Below are 20622 nucleotides of genomic sequence, written 5' to 3'. Positions count from 1 at the left end.
ACATGTATCCTGAAAATATTGTTAAGTGTTTAAATATATAAATGATATGCTTTTTGTTTAATGTGTGGGTGTAACTGTGTATGGAGTCTAGTGTTATAGTTAGCACCATTGTGGGGATTTGTACTATGCATGTTATTGACTAATCATTAGATTCACTGCTTTAAAACAAAGAGGTTAAAATGAATTTATATCTGAACGTGAGACAGCTACATGTATGTGTCTAGAGCTAACAAAATGCAGTTAGCAGATGGTGTTTGTAATTACACATCCTCCTGATGACGGCCATAATAGCAAGGTACAGGTTCATCTTTAGTTGATCACATTTTGGAATTCATCCAAGACAAGGAAAATGAAAATCATTTTGAGAATGAAGCCTGGCTAGCATTTGTTTGAACAGCAGCGGAAACTGATGCAAGCCATGTACTGGTATAGGAGCGCAATCCGTCATTGGCTGATGTGTGTAGAAACAGTAATTTTGATTTAGCATGATTGATTTGATTGGGCTTTGCTGATATTTATATTGCAGTAATATAGGACTGCTTATGGTCAGTGTTGGCTAGAATCACCCATGATACAGTTGATACTTAATGATACCATGGGGAACATCTGAATATGGAAGTGACAAAAATGGTGGAAAGTGACATCACTAAGATAATCACTGTGCATCAGTAAGATTCAAGTTTAAATTTTCTCAAAGTACATTTTTTGTATCTGTACTGGTACACATATGTTGTGAATTGCAGCCGTCGGGGTAATCGCATTGTGACCATTGTGTAACTAAAAAAAGACCAAGTAAGATTTGGTTTTTCTTAGCCTGTTAATTGAGTCTTGATCGTAGAAGTGTATGACACTGTAATCTCCCTCTTCCGTCCAATGTACATGTACCGTACATGTACTTCACTGATGTGAAGTCCTTTGGACAGTACTGCGAAAACACAGAATTGAAGTGGACTGGGAACTGTATTCAAGAGGATTGCCAAAAGTATTATTTTCTGGGGCTAGCCTGACCTGGAGGATTTTGGGGGATTGAGGGAGGTTAGGGTTAAGATCACTGGGTTCCTGTCACCAACTGGTGGGTATTTACAAACCAAACTATAATCCAGAACAGTTGGTTAGATAAAATTGTGTTGACATGCACTGTATAAGTGTGTTTGGCAACAGAAATTGCACATCAAGCTCCACATGTGATGCTGTTTGCCTTCCAAGCCCTAGACCATTTTGTTCAAGTTGGTTATTTTCATTCTTTTTTTTTTTTACTTCTTAATTCAAATGTTTTAGTCAGGATTTACTATCAATAAACTTGAAAAGCATGTCTCACTCCATGTATACCAAGTTTATCCAATGTGTTTGAATAATTCCAATAGAGGCACTTTATCTAATACTTTTAACAGATGGCACCTTAAAGACACAAATGTCACATTTGTTTTTTACAAACTGTGCACATAATTTCTAGGTCAATTAAATTAAAGTGTGCAAGACTTGGTAAAATCCAGTACACGTATTACCGGCATGTAACCTGTGTGACAGTGTGTACATGTATGTCTCTATTGCAAGAGGTCTTTGTACCAAATTACGGTCTTTTTCTAAACTTAACCACCAATGAATGTTTTCATTTACATGTAGCTGGAGGAGAAAAATGATTTAAATACACTACGCTGTTGATTTTATCACAGAGTGAAATTCAGTGTCATTCCTCAGTCATAGAGTAGCATGAGAACAGACACCATGATACCGGTAGGTTGAGCTTGAGAGACAGTCTGTTAAATGGCTCTTATTTCTGCATATTGCCTTTGCTAATTCAAGTTATGAATATCCTGATGTAATTCAATCTACTGCTTCTAATTAGCCATTATTAAGGGAGTGATATCAATTACAAAGTCATGAAGAGAGACTTTGGCTTAAAATGGATATGATCTCATGATTTTTTGCTCTTGAGTTTGTCACAAGTACCCAAATCTATTCAGTGTTTATAAATGTTAGGCATTTACGGCAGTTTTCTGTTTCCCTTTAAATACACAGTCTTTCTGTCTTTTTATCTTCCATGTAAGCATCCGTTTGAATCAGTTTGAAAGAGACTTTGAAGTTGCAATTATGATAAGAAGTTGTACTGATCAAGTTGTCTGTGTTTTTCAGTTGCTACAGCCAAAAAGAATATGATTTCAGGATTGCTTTCTTTCAACAGGAAGTCATCATATTATCCCTTGACCCGCAAGTTCAGGATGCCACATTTTCAAGTGTACTTTGAAACGTTTGTGTACATACTAATAGGCACAGCACACATGCAGTATGCATAGTGTGTGCATACATGTATGCACACAGTTCGCCATTGTACATGTAGTGCACTCTCAATACGTCTATAATAGCACATGAAAACAGTATTTACTGTGATGTTCTGCGTGTAGGATTATTGTATGTGTGTAAATGTATATATATGCAGAACCAGTGCGGTAGGAATGGACATAGTGTGTGCAGTCACTGCATTTGGTGTTACCCTGTGCTGAGCTACCCGTACATGGGCCATGAACTGTTTGTTTTGTGTTGGATGACATCGTTGGGGATCACAAGCAGACGCATTGTGTGCGTAGCAGGATCATTGAATCATTGATTGAGCTGTTGTACAGGTGAATGTCAGTGTATGTATAGGGATCACTGATTACCCTGGAGGGGGCAGTTCCATCAGTCTGTAAAGATCCCATCATTTTGGCATTGTCAGCTTCACCCAGCTGGTTGTTTACACTGGCTGGCTATGTGTAATACATGTGGCACCAGTCCTTGGACCATCTTGTATACAGTGTACATGTGGGCAGACATTAGGTGATGTTGGGAAGGCATGACTACACCATTCTCTTACCTTGTTCTGCCAATTTTATGTCCATGGGGATTGGGGAATCCTAGCATTGCATTGTTGGACATTTTAGTGTTCTGCACCAAGATAGGGAAGTTGCAAGAATTATGGGGAACTCAAGAGTGAAAGTATTTGGCAAATGTTCTGTTTGTATGTTTTACCCAAATCTTGTAACATGGACATTGTTTGTTATCCTAACATATTTTGATGCATTTCATTAAGGGATCATAAACTGTTACAGGAGAGGTAAAATTCGTTGATAGACATATACTGTGCATGTGAGTACTCATGCAGCTTGAAAAATTCATTGTAGGATACTCAGTGCTGTACTGGCCAATTGAACTTCTGATCAGTCTGAACCACCTGGTCCTTTCTAACCAAAAAAAAATGAAAATAGCAGTATACATAGGCTAGGAAGGGAGGGTCAGGAAAAATAGCTGCCAAGAGTAAGTGTTTCACATGCATGCATGAAACCCATCATATGATTCACATGATGGGCAGTAGGCTTTCATATCAGTCAAGGACTGAAGTGCATGTACATGTACCTGTACATGTAGCCCCAGGCTCTGGTACATGTAAATGGGTTTGGTGTATGGCTTTGTATCTTGTTTAATTAACTCACATGTTTTGGGTCATAAATAATTCTGTTGCTGTGGCTTGTTCATTAGGAATTAATCCTACTGTCGTATATCAGTTATATACAGCACAGGAGTATGCCATTCTGAACAGTTTAATAGCAAACCTGTAAAGTAAGTTATAGTGTATTGAACAGTAACACGTCTCAGTTGTTTGGCTAATTGAAAATGAAGGATCAAATCTATACGTACTTAAAATGTGGCAAAATGTGTTGTGAATTATTTCATGAGATGCTGTTGTTCATAACTGCATGATTGTGATTTCGTAGTTAGTACATGTAATTGTTGTCATCATCATCTGATTTTTAAAATGAAATTGAGCTGTATAAACTATGCATGTATGAACACGTACAGTACAAGACTTTGTTGTATAGACTTTACCTTAGGAGAGGCCAGTAGCATCCCATTCAAACACATGTTGGAAGTGTTTCTAAACTTTAGGCACATTGATGCGTTGCCATGCAATTCATGATATACCCTAGGCTTCAAAGAGGCATGCACCCATACAAGTACTGGCATGACTGGTATCATTATGGCTTCCAATTTGGATTAGTGCATGTACATATACATGTACCTGTGAATGTGACTTGCATGTAGGTTGGAACCACACATTCAGGAATACAAATTCATACATTTTTGTACTGGTTTGTTTACCAATTGAATTTATTAATGTCCATGTATAGGGTGTACTTACATGTATACGTGTTTGTACAGTATGTATACATGTATGTACCGGTATGCATGTATACTTTCTCAACTACATGCCTCACTGCCAGCAGTTGAAAAGGATCAATGTGTGTTGAGTTTGATTTCGACAAGTGCATGTATGAAGACTTGAACCAAACAGATCAGGGGCTGCGTTTGAGCACTGTTATACTCTTGTGAGCCTGAGTATACTCCTGAGTGCATGAACGATAGGAGGACAGCCAGCGGGTAAGCGATAGCATACTCTCCCATCGGCTCTGGAATATACTCACGCATCATTTGGTTGTTTCAAGATGGCAGAAAGTTAAATGTTTTTATGTTTGTGTGAAGCAATCCGAGTGTAGCGAACAAGCAATATTTTCCTGTACCCAAGGGTTGGGAGTATATTGCAGCATATTTTATAGCTCTATGATTGCACAAATGCAGCAAGGAAATCTGTAGGAGGTGGTTAATGGTACGGGTCCTTACTAAGGCTGTAACGATTTGCCGATGCATTGATAATCGCAATTCCAAAATGCAATGATATGGCATCGCAATACAAAAATGTCAATTGCGATGTGGGGGGATAAATTATGATATTATTATATATTATGGCACTATTAAACACTATCTGTCCTGGGATTGTTGCAGTACATGTACATTTGAAATCTGCAGATTGTGCGTTCACAGTCCTTTGATACATGTACCTCTGACCTTGATCACACCTGTAGAGATTTGAATTCCTAATAGAGTTAAGGATTTTGAAATGAGAATAGCGTTGATGAAGTCAGTGGAAGCAGTTGGTGATGATATGATTAATGCCCAACATAATACATGTATGTGACAAAGGGGTTCCTCCACACATGATGCATAAGCTGATTACATTGTACCCTAGAGTAATGTACCAACCAGTACTCTATCCCCCCTAAAAATCTGAAAAGACTTTCAAGATTCCTACAACACAAATGAAGACACAAAAGAGGATGGGACTGTTGGCAATGTATGGTACATCATATGCTGTACATGTACCAGTACTTGGTACCAAAGAACCAGTCAGGTACATGTACCTAGCCTTTCTAATTTTCTTACTTATGTCAAGGATAAAGGAAGTAATCAGACTTGTCATTTTCACACCCTATATGTAGATCCATTATGTGGAATATCATGCTTGATAACAATGTAGGCTAGGATTTTTACCTGAAAATAAATTCATGAAAATAGTACATTGTACATGTGTAGATACATGTAGATGGATCGGCTATTATAACTTATTTTGTTTTTAAAAAATCAAATATTTGTTAGTGTTTGTCATTTCAAATCTCTAGCCTGGCATTGTGTACATTGCTGAGTTCAGACATGTATATGTGCCTCATGGATCCAGTGTGTAATAGAACAGTTCCTGTCCTATAACCAACAACTACATGTACATATATGTACGTGACAGGCATACAAGGCACACAGAGTCCTGCTAGTGGTCTTGTGCTGGAGTCAGACTATTCAAATAGCAGTCATCTTTGTTCTGAACAGTACAATAGACTGAGCAACTAAAGTACACCATTAGATGAATAATGCAAGATGAACTGGTACTCTCTGTATTTACTAGCTTTAAAATACATCTTGTATGTGATTTGTTTGTGCGTAGTGAACAACCAGTAACTACATGAAATTCACACAGTGAATGACCCCAACCTACATGTACATGTCCATTGCACATGCATAAAAAGTTCTCTTCATGTTTATACCGGTACATAAGGACACACAGGATAGACAAGTGACTAAACACTGACTATAAGTATGTCATACATGATATGCCTTAGTCATACACATCTACCAGCACATTACCCTGTTTGTGTTGGGCCTCCACGTACAACTATTTGTGTAAGCATGGGCAGGCATTCACCATGTTCAGGGGACAAGTTCTTTTGTTAAGGAAATTTGAACTGAGTTGTGAGAACATTTCTGAGTCCCCACAATGTTTTCAGTCCCCACAAAATAAGTGAAATGGCAAGTGTATGTCCCAGCAACTACGGTGCAGAAGATAGTGTACATGTACAGTGATTTACACATGTACTACTACATGCACAGCGGTTGTATTGGGCCTCCATGTGCAACCATCTGTGTAGGTGTCATGTGTACATGTACATTGATTTACACATGTACCACAACATGCACAGCGGCTGTATTGGGCCTCCATGTACAACCATCTGCGTAGGTGTCATGTGTACATGTACATTGATTTACACATGTACCACAACATGTACAGCGGTTGTATTGGGCCTCCATGTGCAACCATTTGCGTAGGTGTCATGTGTACATGTACATTGATTTACACATGTACCACAACATGCACAGCGGTTTATTGGGCTTCCATGTACAACCATCTGCCTAGGTGTCATGTGTACATGTACATTGATTTACACATGTACCACAACATGCACAGCGGTTGTATTGGGCCTCCATGTGCAACCATTTGCGTAGGTGTCATGTGTACATGTACATGTACATTGATTTACACATGTACCACAACATGCACAGCGGTTGTATTGGGCCTCCATGTGCAACCATCTGTGTAGGTGTCATGTGTACATGTACAGTGATTTACACATGTACCACTACATGCACAGCGGTTGGTCGTATTGGGCCTCCATGTACAACCATCTGCGTAGGTGTCATGTGTACATGTACATTGATTTGCACATGTACTGGTACATATACGTTGTGCAGTAAAACACAGAATAATTGAACTCTGAAAAGTGGCTGACTGAAAGAAAACGCGCGTTTACGCATGATTCTTACCAAAAAAGGGTCCCTTAGTTAATATTTCGTACAAAATTATAACCCGCAGTTACAATGTAACTCAGCTTGTGTTTATTTACTGAGGTCAAGTTTTCAGGATCGAAAGACAGATCCAGATTAAGACATCAACAGACATCTGATTAACTTTTCAATTTAAAGTGATGTGTTTTTGTGTCCAGTATATCATCTCAATAGTTTCCAGTCCTTCATGTATAGAAAGAGTCCAACTTCCATTTGGATAATTTTGTTTCCAGCAATTCAGTTGGATTTGATCGGTTTCAGTTTAGCCTTGAACATTTTCATGTACACTTATGGTAAGTTTGCTCTTGTGAGCAACCTGAAATGAACTTGGAAAACGTGAAGTATCTTAGGGATTCATAGTGGGTTCATTTGCAGACTTACATGCACTGGACTTGAGTGAAAGTCCCAATAAAGAAAACAGCTTTGTGAGAAATGGCTGGAATGACGTACAGTGTCGGTTTATCATGTTCGTGTCATATGCTGCAAATCCCACCTGCAGATATCCTAAATAGCAGCTGTCAAAGTCTGTTGTTCTTCCTCCATGGTACAACAAACTCACAACCACAAAGTAGACTCCCACCTTATGGTTCTGTAGATGTAATGTTAACCTTGAACTGGACTCAAAATGCATCTCTCAATCCTTGGCTTCATCAATGCTTTGGCAATTTCTTTATATTAGGCTATGGTCTTAGTGGAACGCCAGCTAAATTTGGGCTCACACAGGGCCTTACTTCCAGACCAGCTACTCTCTAACCTGATTTTCCTCAAGTCAAACTATATAGGCCTTTTCCTGCCAGACCAAATCTTGGCAGTGGCCCCGGGGTGGGGGGGGGGAATAAACCATGTTTTACACTTGAAATTCTCAATTACCCTCAATTGTTGTTGGGTTGGGTTAGATTTTGTGAGTTCGATATAAACATATGTACATGTACTGGTATGTATCTGCAATGTTTCAGGTCAGTTTGGCCTAATCAGTCTGTCAACTGCACATTATGCATTTGGAACCATAATAGAAGTCTCTTGTTCGTATACCTGTGATATACATATGTACATGCAAGCCCATATCACTTCACTTTGATGCTGTACATGTAGTTGATTGTGGCACCAGTCCCACAGGCCAAAATGTCATTATACAAGTTTACTCATGTACCACATGAAGTGTGTCGGTATTGCACAAAATCACGTTTTAGCTTTGGGTGAAATCATGTTCTCTTTTCATTAAATGTCAAAGATAAATACACCAGACCTTGTGTTTGCTGCCCAGGATTCCAACTTCCTGCTATTTGGTGGGAATTTCATTAATGAACTACACATATGTACACATACAGTGAATGTGTATCTGTTTGAGACTTTAAAGCAATTACTGAATACTGTCAGCATATAGATGTTCGCAAGCAGTGGCAACATCTGCAGCATGATGTTCAGAGTTTGTTCAGCTTATGAAAGTTTCACTTTATCATTTGCAAAAAACACAGTGTCGTTGTATTAGGGTACCTTCCTAGAATATGCAGCTACTCATCATGTGACAGTGTTAACTATAATTAGTATGCACCATTTGATTAGCAAAATGGACTATACTAGTACATACAAGTTCACAGTGGAACTGCATATGTATCGCTGCCATGAGACAGCGTCCACGTGAATGTAACATTGTAGGTTCAAGTTTCATACACATTGGACTATTGCTAATGTGCTTGAAGGCAGCTTCAGTGAGTACATCCATGGATAACTTCCAGAGCACAAGGACAGAGAGCAACAGGAGGATTTTCTCAACATTACATTTTTTGTGGATGTATAGGCCTACATATTGGTTCAAGTTTAAGTATACCCGACCTCGAACAAGTACAATTACTCCTGTACCATAGTTGTGGAGACATGTATACTCAGACTCAGAAATGTCCTCACAACTTAGTTAAGATTTCCCTACTATAACAAAAGAACATGTCCCCTGAATGCGGTGAATTCCTACCCACACATGCATGTGTGTGTATTGTGCATGGGAACATTGCATGGATCTATACATTTACATCTGTTACATTGTGCTCATACAGTACATATACCATACACTTTACATACAGGTGTACAATACATATTCAGGGTTCGAAATTCGTTTTTTAGGGGCCTAGGCCATTTTGGCCTTGGAGAAGTCAAAATTTCCAGGGGCACCAAGGCCACTTAAAAGGGCACGGAGGCCATTGTCGAAAATTGATAAGGGCCCAAAGGCAAATTTGTCAAAACACAATCTGTTCAACCTCTAAAATGCATTCTTTGCTTTATTGTGGAAAAAAGTTGACACCCAAGCAAATGTCCAATAAGCAGTCAAAACCTAACACCAGGAATTGTTATACTCTATGAACAGGGCATGAGTTGCATAAATAATCATCAAATTAATTACAGATTTTTTCCTAACATTTGAAAATGTGTGCACATCCCTTTTGTTGACTTATAGACTTTCAAGTTACTAGCTGAATAATCTACACTGTATCCAAGAACCCTGCCATCCCCTTAGGCTTCCCACCCTGACATGAAAACAAGAGCAATAAGGGTTAAGGGCTAACAAGTTCTGCTGCCCTTTTACTTTTTTTCACTCTTTACTTTTTAGCTAAGTGCGTTTTAATACTGAAGATGTAAAAAAAAATAAAATGGCACTCTTCCAGTCCATCATTTACTGCACTTCATTTGCAAACCAGTTTAGCCATTACTATTGGTTGAGAGCCTGGCACATGGTCATAAATAAATACCAGTATTAAATGGAAGATAAAGACATGGCCAGCATTCTAGCATTACATGAAATTTGGATGAAAACACTATAATCCAATGCTAGAACCAAATACTGATGAAAATGTATATATGTTTTCAAATTCTCAGTTTTATTTTTAAAAAAAGCAGTAACAGTTAGATATTTTGCAGGTGACAGCAACGGTTTTGCTAGGCTATTTTGTCAATTATGTGTTTGTTGTCAGCAATGCGGGCGGGAGCTATATTTGAATACCTGAATTGCCAGCGTGGCCGCGTCTTCACCCAGCACAGATTTCGGGAAATCACGGTGCCGTCAACATTGCCAATCTCAGAAATACACACGGTGACACCACCACTTACCATGCATAAAAAAAAACAATTTCTTGCATTTTATAGCCGAGTTGCAGAGCTCCCTTTGAAAGGAACGTTTCAAACGTTCTTTCCGAGGCATTGTCACGGGTCATACAAACTGACAGCGGGCCGGTAGCGACAGGATAACTTCGATTCCACGTGGCTGGTCCACGTCCCTTGAAGCACGTACTATACGTGAAGTGGATCAATGCGGAGTGCACTGGTGGTACATGAACATGTATATGCAACAATGCATTATGGGACACTCCGATTAGCTACATGTATCCATAAGGGAACGGGTTTGTGCTTGCGCACATGCAGCGGATCAATGCGAAAGTGTGCAATAGCGGTATATGCAGCAATGCATTATGGGACACCGCACTTAGCAATCCGTAAGGGTGCAGGTCTGTGCTTGCTAGCACGCATGATGTTCATTGCTACATGAAGTTGAACAGTCAACGCTACCCCCTCTGGACGGTCCGTGTAGTGCACACGTGGCTTGGCCTGTAACGCAGGGGGTGGGCATAACTATAGTAACAGCTTGCTGCTTAAGAAATGTTGTGAATATGCGTTTGCGTGAGTGAGGGCAATGTGGCCGTATACCATGCGGGCTGTGCAAGCCCGATTGCTCGTGGTAGGGTCTCGCCGACTGGCGCGGCCGGCAAGCACTAGCGCTGCGCTGAATTTTTTTGTTAATCATTTTGACAACTCACTGGAAAGGGCACAATGGCCAAAGTGTGCATAGGGCGCAGCGAAAGTGGCCGTGCACAATGCAATTTTCCGAGGGGCATCACGGCAAGTAAAAGGGTATCGACGGCACTGGCCGTCGTGAATTTCGAACCTTGCATATTTACATGTATATGTATGGTGTACATGTACATGTATACCAGTACATAAATTTAATGCTTGATATTAACACAAAACACTTTGATATGCAAACTTAGCAAAAGACGTCCTGTCTTGTAAACTTTTTGATTTGTTCAGTGTAGTCACTACAAACGAAACAGACACCATGTCAAAATATCCATTTACATTGAGATGTAGTCCATGTGCCGGTAACTGCAACAGAATGCAAACACGATCAAACGTTGTTGCTTATTGTTTGGGGAAGGAATGACTTGTAACTGTACGGTGTTGCATTTCAGTGTGTTGTGTCATAAATTGCAGGGCTGTCATCTGAGATCTTTGGGATTTTGTTGCATTCAGTGTGTTTCAGTGTGTTGTGTCATAAATTGCAGGGCTCTCATCTGAGATCTTTGGGATTTTGTTGCATTCAGTGTGTTTCAGTGTGTTGTGTCATAAATTGCAGGGCTCTCATCTGAGATCTTTGGGATTTTGTTGCATTCAGTGTGTTTCAGTGTGTTGTGTCATAAATTGCAGGGCTTTCATCTGAGATCTTTGGGATTTTGTTGCATTCAGTGTGTTTCAGTGTGTTGTGTCATAAATTGCAGGGCTCTCATCTGAGATCTTTCGGATTTTGTTGCAATTCAGTGTGTTTCAGTGTGTTGTGTCATAAATTGCAGGGCTCTCATCTGAGATCTTTGGGATTTTGTTGCATTCAGTGTGTTTCAGTGTGTTGTGTCATAAATTGCAGGGCTGTCATCTGAGATCTTTCGGATTTTGTTGCATTCAGTGTGTTTCAGTGTGTTGTGTCATAAATTGCAGGGCTCTCATCTGAGATCTTTGGGATTTTGTTGCATTCAGTGTGTTTCAGTGTGTTGTGTCATAAATTGCAGGGCTGTCATCTGAGATCTTTGGGATTTTGTTGCATTCAGTGTGTTTCAGCGTGTTGTGTCATAAATTGCAGGGCTCTCATCTGAGATCTTTGGGATTTTGTTGCAATTCAGTGTGTTTCAGTGTGTTGTGTCATAAATTGCAGGGCTCTCATCTGAGATCTTTGGGATTTTGTTGCATTCAGTGTGTTTCAGTGTGTTGTGTCATAAATTGCAGGGCTTTCATCTGAGATCTTTGGGATTTTGTTGCATTCAGTGTGTTTCAGTGTGTTGTGTCATAAATTGCAGGGCTTTCATCTGAGATCTTTGGGATTTTGTTGCATTCAGTGTGTTTCAGTGTGTTGTGTCATAAATTGCAGGGCTTTCATCTGAGATCTTTGGGATTTTGTTGCATTCAGTGTGTTTCAGTGTGTTGTGTCATAAATTGCAGGGCTGTCATCTGAGATCTTTGGGATTTTGTTGCATTCAGTGTGTTTCAGTGTGTTGTGTCATAAATTGCAGGGCTCTCATCTCAGCTATTTTGGATTTTGTTGCATTCTGAAGAGTGGTTGGAGAAAAAAAATGACAGTAGGGGTTTAGGGTAGTCTTTGCCACTTGAAATTGTGTGTTTTAGCTGCACATGTGAGAGGCTGTTGCATCTCTATGCAGCTTTCTTGCTGGTTTTCATTGATTCAATATACTGTACATGTATGCTGGTTGCATGCATATGAATGTGTATGTACACACCACTATGCAATTGGTACATGTACATCTTCATACAAATGGCAAGTTGTACATACACGTAGGCATGTATGAACATGTACCATACTGAGTCATTTGACGCCTAACAACTACCTGGATATGACCATGGATTGCTGGCAGGTTATTTAAAAGCCAGTCATTCATACTTTTTCCCCCCATGAAGTAATAACCATGCATACAAGTAGGTCTACGTGTACATAGCAGACTAAAGTTAATTAGGTGCTTGACTTCTTGTTCATCTGTGCTTGAATGATTTTAGCAGACATCCTTTGTCTGGGTCAGGGTAAGGCTTCAACAAGTGTTGTCATGAACAAATGATACATCTGAAGCAAAAATGTCACCTTGTTCAAAAATACTTTTTTACAAACAATATTCACATACATGTGTTTAATATCAGGTAATTCTTGATATAAAGAAGTTGTGTTTACGTTCAGGCAGTGTAGCAGATTTCCACGTCAGTTCCTTCTTAGTGTGACGTATGTTGTATTTAATTACATGTACATTTACATATAGAGTTACTGCATTGTCTTCTTTTTGCAGAATTACGGCATGGCAAACCACCGGACAAACCACCGGACATACCTTGCCAGATGGAAATAATGCACTCGCCTCCCATTCGCATCCCAACTACTCCCAGAGCCCCCCTATGCCAGCAGGCTCAGTCGAGCATCCCCCATGCTGAGTACTTGGACAGTCATGAAGGGGACAGTGAACTCTCTCTGCCACCGAGAGCGGCCTCACAGCCGCAACCGTCAGAGTTGACCTTTGACACAGTACTTAAACCATTGTCAGTTCATTTAGTGCAAAGGCAGGAGTCACCCCATGGTTACACAGTGGGCAGAATCAGGGAGGATGCGTCGCCAGTGGTGTCCGGGAAACCTAATTCACCCTTAGATGCACAGGTAAATTGTATTAACATGACTAACATGAAACCATTATTGTTTGTACTACTCCAACCCAAACCATCCCCAATCCTCCCAAATCTTCTGAGCAGTTGTCTAAGATTTTGGAGGACTGAGGCTGAACGGCAAAATAGCCTGGCTGATAGCGAAGGATGCGTTGTGTTTAGGTCTTGAGTTAGACTCTATGTAGTTCATGCTCTACCATGCATAAAATCATGTTTACATGGAGATTATACGTGAAATCATCCATACTGCTCCAGGAAATCATTTACACTGCCTCAACATAATGACAGGAATTGCCTGTATATTTGTATAATAAGTAAAGTCTTGAGAACTTATGGTGAGAATTTCTAAGCTTACTTGGATGGTGTTTGAACCAGCAACCTCTTGCTTACCCATGCCAATGTTCTACCACTCAGCCTCTGAGCTATTTGAGGTTACCTGGCCTGGTTGGAATGAATATAGCCAGAGGCACTTCAATTAACCATTTGATGGAAGATTTGGCATTGGGATATGTTGTTGGTTGAAAGGCAAAAACTCTTCCTCCCACCTGTAAAAACTGAACATTTTTCATTGTCTTAATTATCACTTCATCCTGTAATTGGCGCTAAATGCATGTTGTTAGAAGCACATTTATATAAATAAATATGTAAAGCAATAAATTCTGCAAATGCCAAACGATTCCATCCAATTGTCATTCACTAAAGATACTTTAGCACAGTGACAGTGGACAAGAATAGTAATGGAGGACAGTGTATCATTTCACGGCTTAATGCTGAGCGGAAACGTTTAGCCATGAGCTGACAATAGCAAGCAAAATTGTGCTAACCTTAAACATCGTTCATGGCATGGATGTGCTAACACTTGCACACTTATGGATATACATGTTTGTATTGTTGTGTGTCTACTGCTTTGTATTTAGGGAGTTTGTCCAAAAGGTCACCGCAACTTAACCGCACGCATTCACCACGGTTAAGCCGTGTTGCTAGGAACAGCAGCGTTGAAGTTCACTCATGCAAAGAACATTTAATGAGGCTGCTCCAGGATGAAAGCAATTGTTATGCTGATGCTCTTGAATTATGCATGCCTGCCGCAGCGACCGTGGTCAACCCGAACATTCCATGCGTGGTGCACAGACAGACGCTCGATGTACATGTTCATGTATATCTATTGGTTATTCTCGGAATGTGTAAAGTCAGCGCCGCATCTGCAATTCAAAGCGTCAGGGACATAAACGCGGTGAATTCTTCTCAGACTGTCACAAAAAAGCAGACTCTGTACATGTATACTTGTATGCAACAAAGGTGATCTGTGCAGTGCCCAAAAATATATATTTTACTCGGCACAACATCGAATCACACACGGAGAGCGCTTTCCTATTTCAACGCGCGCAGGTGTTTATGTACAGCATTGTTTGCACAGATGTGTACACCCAGACTTGTGCAAGGATTAAACGATGTGACTTTTTGTCACTTCATGAAAATAGAGAAACACAGAGGCTAAGCTTTTTGTTTGTTGTTTGTTTACAGTTACTATGAAATTAAACAACATTTTGCTTTGAAACTCTGCTAATTTATTCTTTAGATCAAAGGAAGTAAAATGGTTGGAAAAACTCCAGATTGAAAAAGTTTTGATTTTCCACCGGTGGGTTTTTGTCACTTTGTGAAAACACCGACGAATTAATCAAATACATTGTGATGTGTTTAGAGAGAGATGCATGTGAGATTAAAAAAAGTAAGTACATGTGATCCAGGGATTTTAAAAGGCTTTCGATCACCATGGATGACGATGAAAGCTAAACGGCATGCACATGTAGGCCTGTGCAATTAGTTGGGCACTTGAGATGTGACAGTTGTCAAGTGAACTTATTTGTGTGTATTTTTATCGGATTTGGGAAGAGAATTTTTGTTTCGACGTTTGTGTAATCAGTGTAAAAATCATTGATTTTTAATTGTGCTTTACATTTGTCATGACTACAGGAAACTGGCAAACAATGTCTGTGTATCGCGTTGTAAGCGTGCATGGCGCATCTGGAGGGGTGGGCGATTAGCCTCGTGCTGCGGTTGGAAATTTTGTTGCAACACGCTCGTTTCAAATACGAGCAATACATACATGTACATGAACACAGAAAACACAAACATAGACCTAAGATCACTGTTTGTGAATGAACCTGCAGAAAAATTTGTGATGGCAGTGTTTTTTTCGACTTGCAACTGTAGAGCTGCAGTCGTATACGATGTACATGTAGTGGAATGTTCACAACCCTTTTTGGCAGGAACTGTACATTGACTGGTTGCCACATATCCCTCATGCCTTCTTTGCCAACAGTTCAGCCCGTTGCAAACCAGTGTGATGCACTGCGCATGTGTTTTCACCACCGCGATTTGTAAACGCTCGTTATTGGTCAGTTCATATTTGGCAGGAAAGCAAACACGTACGCAAAATTTAGAGGTCAGAATTCGCAGAAGTTGAACTCACTTCATCTCTGGCGAAATATCACGACAAATTTTTCATGACATCATATTCCCTTCATTTTTGCGTTTGCGTAAAGTATGGACCAGCCTTCACACTTTCATGGGTGTATATTAAATTTGCTCTTTCCTCTTGCCCTTCACCAAAAACGTATGCAATGGTCCGTTGACCATGTAGGTGTACATTAAAAAACAAAAAGTCTGAGACAAAAATACCCGCTTTATTCACCACTTTAACATGTACATATTCTATAGACTATTGAGTCTAAAAACTCACTTGAAGTGCTTCTCAAAGTAGCTCTGGGGTGATGACATCAAGGTTGCAGGCAGGGTTGGAAAGATTATGTATGGGGTGTTTCTAAATATTATCATAAACTTGGGGATAATTTGAATTTTACCCAAAAACATTAACAAGAGACACAAAAATCTAAAGCTGAAAATGGGTATGCTGTCATTAAGCATTGGGGAAAAAAAATATTTATTTTGAGAGGCCAAAACATGCAAGATTTCTGAAATACATGCTCGGTCTTTGTTTTCAGATTGAAAGATTTCATTCTGAAATTAACCTATGCCCCTTCTCCCTGAAAAATTACACAAAAAATGACCAACAATAATCATTTTCTTAGACAATGACAATTCTAATTCCCTCCCACGTATTTGCGTATTTACGTCGCAAACAAATTTGGGCATTAAATTTTTAATGGCCGAGGGCCTTTCAGTCAGAATAAAAGTAAAAATTATCCAATCTGCAAAGAAAAAAATCTCCTTTCGAAACAGTGATTGGCAGCTCCTGTGTGTGCTTCTCCAATGGGCTCCAAGAATAGCAGGTGGTTCTCCTCAAACATTCATACAAAGTATTTCTTTGAATACTAGCAGTCATTGGGAATTTAAAATTGTGCCTCTGAAAGAAGACAATTGACATTGTAAATACAGCAGTGAAAGGGGTTGGCCAGTGCCGACTATTTCAAAGTGAATGAATTTGGGCTAACCAATCACGCACTGACAAACTCTGTGGCACAAAAGTGTAAATTTTAAAGAAGGACCTTAAGGACCGCAAGTCAACTGAATGTGACTCTTGTGCTAGGGCTAGGGGACTGGATTCCAATAAATTTAAATAGTCGCGGTGGCCGTGGCTCCCCAAAACATCCGCCGCGGTCGGATTTTGCTAGCTGCACTCGGCGTAAAAATTTAAATTTCAATAAGGGGCTTTGTTAGTCAGTACCTTTGATATGGAAAGTTCGCACGGGCAGTGGACAGTCGGCTGGTTGCTAAGAACCCGTGAAAACCACAGTATCTGTGTTCAAACCGCGGTTCAACCTTTTGGACAAGTTCCCTTACACGTACATGTTATTACGCCCTATAATCTCTGTGAAATGGAATGCAGGCAGAAAGTCACAGTACCATATGATAAGGCGCAGATTCCAATTCTCAAAGTTCAAGACTAGTGTAACCAAGACACCTTAAACCCCATGATTCTTTGCCAAACTAAGAATTCCCTGTTTGGTAGTCAAACCTGACTCTTACACAAGCATGTTGGTTGTACATGAGAAAAGTGGCAAGACCGACAATGTAGCACATGAGCTAGATTGATTTACATGTATCATGGTACCTCATACACATGGGTGTCACCAGGAATTTTGGGGGGAAGGTAAAGCACTCATTGCCAGTGAGCTGATAAACCATGAGAGAAGAGGGTTTTTCAACAATATTTTCAAGCAGATTGATAAATGTTATCCCCTTTCCTGCTGTTGTGATTGTTTTTCTCATTTTTTCCCTTTCCTCTCTCCCCCCCTTTTTTGGCTAGTGGGAGCAAGTGCCCCTCCCCCGCCCCCTCCCACAATGTCCATACATTCATGACTAAGAGCTAGCCCTGTGGACGTTGTCTATATTGCATTGCGACTAACATCTAGGGTATAAAGTTCTGCCACAGTGAAATTTTTGTCTTTTTTTTTATTTCCCCTCACATTTTTACCTGACTGAGGCAGCTCAAATGTGGTTCACAAGTGCTTTGTATCCTGAATTCCATAAACACTGTGTTGAAATTACTAAATACGCTCACAGACGATGTATTTTGCAGGAAATTTAGTGCAACTTCACACTTTCAGTCGTGATTTGTGAACGATCTACGTTTGTCTAGCAGTGGGAATGCGCGAAATGCATAGCAACTGATTTCCCCTTACGCATCTGCGGACAACATGGTGCCATACTCAAAACACATGAGTGGAAAGAAACCTCAACCCCTGTCTCAAACTTCCAATTTTTAAAGCTTGGCCCACATTCTGTCAGTTATCTGCACCTTATTCGTGCTCACAGCTCTTCCATGCATGCGTAAAGGGAGGTCGATTGCAATGCAATTCGCACATGCGCAACTGCGTGCTACCCGACAAATATAAGCGTGGAGTTGCGCAAAATTTCCTGCAACATAGGTCATCTGCAGGCATATGTAGTGATTTCAACACAGCATTTATGGAATTTGGGATACAAGGCACTGGTTGAACGACATTTGAACTGCCTCCGCCTGGTAAAAATGTGAGAAAGAACCATTGAAAAAATTTCGCTATGGCAGGAGGACATTATACCCTGGATGTCAGTTGCAGTGTAAATAAAGACAACTTCCATCCTGGGCTAGACTAAGAGCTATATGTATTTTCCCACTGGTCCATTCGTCCATTCGCCATCATGTGTTAGTCACTGATGTTGCCACTGACCAAGTGTACACATAAATAGGCAAGTATAGTAAACTGTATCCCAGCTAACCTGGAGAACAGTTTACTATGCACATGCTTCATAAAGCTACTGATATCTAGTGGAACTGTCACTTGGGTGAGTTGCGCGTGCAAAAGCATCAGCCTAGCTACATGTGGAAAGCTAAGCTTCCTGATCCTTTTTTGGCTCACACAGGATCAGAAATAAAGCACTAAGACCCCCATTATTTTCACACAGTGTTAGCATGCAAAGCCAGTACACGTTAACCCTTGTGAATCATAAGATAATGACTTCCACCCAGGGCACCCTGGCTAGAGAATTGTGTGGCTAGAAACCCACTTCCCTGGTACAACGTACATGAACATGTAGATTCTACAGTGTGTGCATCTGTTGGTTGACAGCATTACATGTATGGGGAAAACATCTTGTCAGGAAACTCTGATTTCCAATAACCTGTTATCCTTGTGCCCTCCGGGTATAGGGTTGACCCTTAAGCCTCTCTGTGTTAGAACAGTGATTTCAGTTTCAAGCCACAGAATAATTTCTTGAGGCAGGACTTGAACATTTTTAGGTAATTTCAAAATTTGCTTTGAAGTTTATTGTGAAGGTTCATGTCCAGTAAGAGCTTTTCAGCCTCAAAGATGTATGTACATATCAGTAAAGAAGAACCCTAGCACATGATCACTGTACATTTAGGAAGCACCAAGTTTAAAGGCCAGTTCATATATCATGTGAAAGTGAACAAACATGCGAATTTGTGATGTCAGACCGAATATTTGTGCTGTGAATTCACAAAAGTTGAACGCATTTCAACTCGAGTTAAATTTCACTACAAATCTTGCATGACGTCAAATTCGTTCACTTTTGCATTTGCCTGTAGTATGATGCAGGAGGTGTTCCTACAAGTTCATGTTGTTCCTGTATGTTGCTGAATTTGCTTGTGAATGGGACAGGTCAGTTTCCTTGTACATGGGTCATTCTATAAATTAGTGGTCCAATTTTTTTGTGTCCCTGTCACATCTGACATAACAATTGTATAATTTCCGCGAGTGATGAGTTAATGCAAATTACTTGCCCAACAAATAAAAATAGTTTGAAATCAATTTCAGTGATATTTCAATGTCAAATTACACAGGTCAGGTGTAACAGGGACATAATAATGTCACACATTTGGACCCTGGATTTGTAGAATGACCCGCATGTAGTTTCCTGATTAAATAGCCCACTTGATCTTTGACCTTAATTGAATGTTCTTAAATACTTCCAGGATGCTTTTTCCAATCTGGTGAGTCCCACCCTTCCAGTTGTCAGGATTGAAAAGATGTCACCCCAACAAGCCAACGAGGCTTCCACTCTGGGAATTTCACCAGTGTCATTGGCTAGCAGCCAACAGACCACAATTGAGCTGGCTCCAGTGCCGACCGGATCCATCCAGTGTGCTCCCAATCTTGTTCCTCAGCAGCAGGCTCAGTCACTGGCCCATCATCACCAGCCAGCCAAACCAGTTCCAACTGCCATGGTCCAGTTGGCGCCAGGTCCCACCACAATGATGCAGACGGTTAAGCCAGGTCTAGTTCAGCCACCACCAATCCAACCAGCTCCAGCTCCTACCAGTTTGGTTAAGCTTGCTCCTGCGCAGCCTGTGCAGACGAAAAAGAACAAGAAGCTGTCGCCAAAGAAGAACATTCTGTGCAAAGGTCTGTCACCATTCATGGTTTATGGTTTATTGACAAAAGATCTCATCACAGTAACAACAAAATGAATTGCGAAACCTTTACAATTCATATATCATAAATTACATCAGTTTAACCATTTACAATCTAAAAATCTACAAAATTTAAGTCAAATTAATAAAACACGTATATAAAACATGCAAGATTAATTAGCCATTTAAAACCATAAACAAGACAAGACTTGTTATATAAAATGCACACAAATTAATTAACTACTTAAAACCATTAACAAGGCAAGATTCATTATATAAAACACACAGAAATT

At 40.1% G+C, this 20622-nt stretch overlaps 1 protein-coding gene across 4 annotated transcripts in view; it reads left to right on the top strand.

The window, feature by feature from the left end:
• The window catches only part of LOC110974907 (uncharacterized), a 64607-nt gene that overhangs the window by 24951 nt on the left and 19034 nt on the right, over nucleotides 1-20622 (top strand). For 3 of the 4 annotated variants that reach the window (XM_022226862.2, XM_022226861.2, XM_022226863.2), the window contains 2 exons: nucleotides 13086-13447; nucleotides 19892-20321. In XM_022226862.2, coding sequence (XP_022082554.2) covers nucleotides 13086-13447; nucleotides 19892-20321 — 792 coding nt within the window. Of the gene's footprint in view, nucleotides 1-1929; nucleotides 2622-13085; nucleotides 13448-19891; nucleotides 20322-20622 lie in introns of those variants that run through there. The other variant, XM_022226864.2, reaches the window with a different exon arrangement.

Source organism: Acanthaster planci, linkage group LG04 (assembly GCF_054643075.1).
Source record: "Acanthaster planci isolate LZ-2023a linkage group LG04, COTS_SCS, whole genome shotgun sequence".
NCBI lineage: Eukaryota > Metazoa > Echinodermata > Asteroidea > Valvatida > Acanthasteridae > Acanthaster > Acanthaster planci.
Note: the sequence above shows the minus strand (reverse complement) of the source record. Positions and strands in the feature narration are given on the sequence as shown.